This window comes from Thamnophis elegans, unplaced genomic scaffold (genome assembly GCF_009769535.1).
Source record: "Thamnophis elegans isolate rThaEle1 unplaced genomic scaffold, rThaEle1.pri scaffold_356_arrow_ctg1, whole genome shotgun sequence".
Classification (NCBI taxonomy): domain Eukaryota; kingdom Metazoa; phylum Chordata; class Lepidosauria; order Squamata; family Colubridae; genus Thamnophis; species Thamnophis elegans.
The window spans coordinates 13018-19036 of NW_022473827.1; the positions used below are offsets into that span (position 1 = coordinate 13018).

Genomic DNA, 6019 nt, shown 5'->3' on the forward strand with positions numbered 1-6019 from the left:
AGAGAGAAAGAGAGAGACAGAGAAAGAGACAGAGACAGACAGAGACACAGACAGACAGACAGACAAGAAACACACAGAGAGAGACAGAGAGGGAGACAGAGGGAAAGAGACACAGAGAGACAAGTAACACACACAGAGAGAGACAAGAGACACAGAAAGAGACAGAGGGAAAGAGACACAGAGGGAGAGAGAGAGAGACAGAGGGGGAGAGAGACAGAGAGACAGAGAGTGGGAGACACAGACAGAAAGAGACAGAGAGTGGGAGACAAGAAACACACAGAAAGAGATGGGGAAAGAGAACAGAAAGACAAGTAACACACACACAGAGAGTCAGAGTCAGAGAGAAAGACAGAGAGAGACAGAGAGAGACAGAGAGACAAGAAACACACACACACAGAAACAGAGAGACAGAAAGACAGAGAGACAGAGAGTGGGAGACAAGAAACGCACAGAAAGAGATGGGGAAAGAGAACAGAAAGACAAGTAACACACACACAGAGAGTCAGAGTCAGAGAGAAAGACAGAGAGAGACAGAGAGAGACAGAGAGACAAGAAACACACACACACACACAGAAACAGAGAGACAGAGAGACAGAGAGACAGAGAGTGGGAGACAAGAAACGCACAGTGGGGCGGGGGGAAGAGAACAGAAAGACAAGTAACACACACACACACACAGAGTCAGAGAGAAGGACAGAGAGAGAGAGAAGAAACACAGAGAGAGAGAGAGAGACACAGAGAGACAGAGAGAGACAGAAAGACAGATAGAGAGAGAGACAAGAAACAGAGAGAGAGACACACAGAGAGAGAAACAGACAGACAGAGACAGACAGAGACAGACACACAGAGAGAGACAGAGACAGAGGGGAAAAGACAGAGAGACAGAGAGAGAGAGACAGACAAGTAACACAGAGAGACAAGAGACACACAGAGAGAGGCAAAGTCAGAGGGAAAGAGACAGAGGTAGAGAGACAGAGAGAAAAGACACAGAGACAGACCGACAGAGAGATAACAGAGCGAGAAAGAGAGAAACAGAGGGAGGGAGGGGGGGAGAGAGAGAGATATATATATATTTCTGGTTGCATCAGAGGTAATTATCAGCAAATACCAGATGTTCGGAGACGGTGCCAATGTTTTGAGAATTGAACCTTAGGAAGCTTCAAGGCCTCAACTGGGTGGCTTTTGGAGGCTTCGGCTACTGAGCCAAGAGCCAAAATGGCTCCCAGGTCGAGTGGCCACTTCCTTGGGCCAGGCTAAAACTGAGGCCGGCTGTTTTAAAACAACTGGAGTCTTCTTCTGGTGGTGTTCTGAAGGCAATTTCTGCTCCATGGGTTGATTGTTGCACCCCATGGTGGTGTGATCACCCTCTTCGACGTCCCCAGATGGCTTCCGGCAAGCAAAACCAATGGGGTGGATTTACTTAACGACTACCTGACTCGCTTAAGAACCACAGGGATTCATTTAAACAACAGTGCCCCCCCCCCAAAAAAAAAGATTGTGAAATTGCGGTGCAACTTCCTGAATGCCCCATCTTGCTTAGGGAGGGAAATTCAGATTTTGAGATGAAGCAAAAGTTAGCTAGAAGAGGATGTGTGGGGTGGGGGGACAGGATCTCTAGCAGGGAGGTCTTCTGGGGGTTGCCAGCTGAAATGAGGAGCAGCAGCAGTGAAGAAGCAAGGAGACAGAGGGAGGGAAAGAGAGAGAGAGAGAGAGAAAGAGACAGAGATGGAGAGGGAAAGAGAGACAAGAGACACACAGAGAGAGTGTCAGAGAGAGAAAGAGAGACAGAGAGAGTCAGAGAGACAAGAAACACACACAGAGTCAAAGAGACAGAAAGTGAGACAAGAAACACACACACACACACACACAGATACACACACACACACAGAGACAGTGGAAAAGAGACACAGAGAGACAAGTAATACAGAGAGAGAGAGAGAGACAGAGAGACAGACAGACAGACAGACACACACAGAGAGACAGAGACACAGAGGGAAAGAGACACAGAAAAACAAGTAACACACACACAGAGAGGGAAAGAGATAGAGAGACAAGTAACAGAGAGAGAGACACACACACACACACACACAGTGAGAGAGAGAGAGAGAGAGAGAGAGAGAGAGAAAGAGACACAGAGACAAGTAACAGAGAGAGAAAGGGAAAGAGTCACAGAAAGACAAGTAACACACACAGATAGAGAAAGAGATAGAGACAAGTAACACAGAGAGAGAGACACAGAGAGACAGAGGCAGAAAGTGAGACAAGAAACACACACACAGTTACACACAGAGAGAGAGAGAGACAGACAGAGGGAAAGAGACACAGAGAGAAAAGTAACACAGAGAGAGAGACAGAGAAAGAGAGAGAGAGGGAGAGAGGGAGACAGACAGACAGACACACAGAGAGAGATTTCTGGTTGCATCAGAGATAATTATCAGTCAAATACCAGATGTTCGGAGACGGTGCCAATGTTTTGAGAATTGAACCTTAGGAAGCTTCAAGGCCTCAACTGGGTGGCTTTTGGGAGGCTTCGGCTGCTGAGCCAAGAGCCAAAATGGCTCCCAAGTCGAGTGGCCACTTCCTTGGGCCAGGCTAAAACTGAGGCCGGCTGTTTTAAAACCACCAGTGTCTTCTTCCGGTTTTGTTGGAGCACCCAAAACCTCTGGAGGCAAGCCATTCTACAGGTTCAATCAAGCAACCAGAACAGAATAATATGAATAGAATAGAATAGAATAGAGATGGAAGGGACCTTGGAGGTCTTCTAGCCCAGCCTCCTGCTCAAGCAGGAGACCCTACACGCCCTTTCTGACAGCTGGCAGTCCAGACTCTTCTTAAAAACCTCTAGTGATGGAGAGCCTACAACTTCCACTGGTTAATTGTTTTCACTCTGAGGAAGCTTCTCCATAATTCCAGGTTGCAGACAAGATCTTTGGGGGCTGCACCCTCAGGACCACCAAGGGGATCCTTCAGGGGCCATTCATGGTTGGGGAAGGCTTGCTGTCTTCTTCGGGGTCCCAACAGGCTGGTTCAGTCTCACCTTAGCTCTACTTAGGTGGACAAGAAAGAGGGCAGAAGGCCAATATCTGCTGTTACTGCACTGGAAATGCTCTAGAGGTCATACATGGGACTTCATATTGTTCTTTGAGGGGGGGACCATAGGGGGAAGCCCACGGACTCTACAAAGAGTAAGGGAGGCGTAGCTGAGAGGATGGATGTGTGGGGCAGCAATTATGTGGAGCAACTTCAACTAAATAACATAATAACAGAGTTGGAAGGGACCTTGTAGGTCATCTAGTCTAACCCCCTGACAAGCAGGAGTCCCTACACAGTATTTCAGACAGCTGGGAGCCCAGCCTCTTCTTGGAAGCCTCCAATGATGAAGCTCCCACAACTTCTGTTCTATTGGTGGGTTGTTCTGTCAGAAAATTTCTCCTTATTTCCAAGTAGAATCTCTCCATGTTCAGTTTCCATTATTTCTAGGTTAAATGAATAAATCAGTCAGAATAGAGTTGGAAGGTACCCTGTAGGTCATCTAGTCCAACCCACTCCCCCAAGTAGGAGACCCTACACCATTTCTGACAGAGGGCAGTCCAGTCTCTTCTTGAAAGCCTCCAGGGATGAAGCTCCCACAACTTCTGAAGGCAACTTCTGTTCTATAGGTTGATTGTTCTCACTGTCAGGAAATTCCTCCTTATTTCCAGGTTGAATCTCCCCTTGTTCAGTTTCCATTCATTGTTCCTTGTCTGGCCTCCAGGAGCTTTGGACAATACCTTGACCCCCACCTCTCTGTGGCAGCCTTCAAATATGGGAAGACTCCTGTCTCCCCTGGTCCTTCTCTTCCCTAGACCAGCCATGCTCAGTTCCTGCAACTGTTCATCATATGTTTTAGTCTCCAGTCCCTTAATCATCCTGGTTGCTCTTCTCTAAATATTTAAGCTCAGCCACGCCCAGAAGGTTTTGGCTTGGTGGGCTCTACATTTCAGCACCCCATCCTTCTCTGGGGCCACCACTGCTTTCCCTGAGTGACACCACCACCTTGATTCTTTCTCAAAGAGCAAGGGCACCGCAATAGAGGTCTTCCACATGCCATGCACAGAGACTATGCATGGCATGGTGGTGGGGTTTTTTTTTTTGGTGGGAATGGAGGAGGCAGAGGAAGAGGGGGGGAGGAGGAGGGGGAGGAGGAAGAAGAAGAAGAGGAGGAGGAAGAGGAGGAGGAGGACGACGAGGAAGAGGAGGAAAAGGAAGGAGATGGAGGAAGAGGAGGAGGAGGAGGAAGGAAGAAAAGGAAAGAGATGGAGGAAGAGGAGGAGGAGGAAGAGGAGGAGAAGGAGGAAGAGGAGGAAAAGGAAGGAGAAGGAGAAGAGGAAGAGAAAGAGAAGGGGGGAAAAGGAAGAGGCGATGGAGGAAGAGGAAAAGGAGGAAGAGGAGGAAAAGGAAGGAGATGGAGGAAGAGGAGGAGGAGAAGGAGGAAGGAGGAAAAGGAAGAGGCGATGGAGGAAGAGGAGGAGAAGGAGAAAGAGGAGGAAAAGGAGGGAGATGGAGGAAGAGGAGGAGAAGGAGGAAGAAGAGGAAAAGGAGGGAGATGGAGGAAGAGGAGGAGGAGAAGGAGGAAGGAGGAAAAGGAGGTGGAAATGGAGATGGAGGAAGAGGAGGAGGAGAAGGAAGAAGAAGAGGAGGAGGAGGAAGAAGAGGAGGAGGAAGAGGAGGAGAAGGAGGAAGAGGAGGAAGGAGGAGAAGGAGGAAGAAGAGGAAAAAGGAGATGGAGGAAGAGGAGGAGGAGAAGGAAGAAGGAGGAAAAGGAAGAGGTGATGGAGGAAGAGGAGGAGAAGGAGAAAGAGGAGGAAAAGGAGGGAGATGGAGGAAGAGGAGGAGAAGGAGAAAGAAAAGGAAAAGGAGGGAGATGGAGGAAGAGGAGGAGGAGAAGGAGGAAAAGGAAGAGGAGATAGAGGAAGAGGAGGAGAAGGAGGAAGAGGAGGAGGAAGAGGAGGAGGAGGAAAAGGAGGTGGAGATGGAGGAAGAGGAGGAGGAGAAGAAGAAGAGGAGGAGGAGAAGGAAGAAGAGGAGGAGGAGGAAGAGGAGGAGAAGGAGGAAGAGGAGGAAGGAGGAGAAGGAGGAAGAAGAGGAAAAAGGAGATGGAGGAAGAGGAGGAGGAGAAGGAGGAAGGAGGAAAAGGAAGAGGCGATGGAGGAAGAGGAGGAGAAGGAGAAAGAGGAGGAAAAGGAGGGAGATGGAGGAAGAGGAGGAGAATGAGGAAGAAGAGGAAAAGGAGGGAGATGGAGGAAGAGGAGGAGGAGAAGGAGGAAGAGGAGGAGGAAGAGGAGGAGGAGGAAAAGGAGGTGGAGATGGAGGAAGAGGAGGAGGAGAAGGAAGAAGAGGAGGAGGAGAAGGAAGAAGAGGAGGAGGAGGAGGAAGAGGAGGAGAAGGAGGAAGAGGAAGGAGGAGAAAGAGGAAGAAGAGGAAAAAGGAGATGGAGGAAGAGGAGGAGGAGAAGGAGGAAGGAGGAAAAGGAAGAGGAGATGGAGGAAGAGGAGGAGGAGAAGGAGCAGAAAAAGGAGATGGAGGTGGAGGAAGAGGAGGAGAAGGAGGAAGAGGAGGAGGAGGAAAAGGAAGAGGCGATGGAGGAGGAGGAGGAGGAGAATTCTCTGTGAAGTTCTGCAGGCCTTCCCAGCCAGCTGTTCCCCCTGAGCCTGGAGCAGGAGTCCCGCAACCGACTGGCGCAGGGATCCTGGCAGGACGTGTTGAGTTCAGCCTTGATATTTCACAGAGACCAAGCGGGAGAGAGATAAGGCCTCTATCGCCATCCTCTCTTGGCTCTCTGCTGCAGGGTTCAGCTTCTTGCCTCCGCCACGTTCCTGGAACGTGGCTGGAGCAGGTGTGGCCCACCACACAGGACGTGAGCGCTCCCTTCTCCCAGGCTTGCCAAGGGTCAAATCCCTGACCTTCCTGGACCGAGCCAGCGCACCAGATGCCCCAGCCTTGGGCTTCTCCGCAACACGCTTGGCTGGGCTGGCGGTCA

At 50.0% G+C, this 6019-nt stretch overlaps 1 protein-coding gene across 1 annotated transcript; it reads left to right on the forward strand.

Annotated features, from left to right (window-relative positions):
- Positions 1-846: 846 nt before the first annotated feature.
- LOC116523482 (putative uncharacterized protein DDB_G0271982) lies at positions 847-5411 on the forward strand (the record flags this gene model as incomplete). The annotated part of the gene is made up of 3 exons (XM_032238596.1): positions 847-897; positions 2100-2180; positions 5325-5411. Coding segments are annotated over 3 exons (219 nt in total), but the record flags the coding sequence as incomplete, so codon positions are not given.
- Positions 5412-6019: the final 608 nt, after the last annotated feature.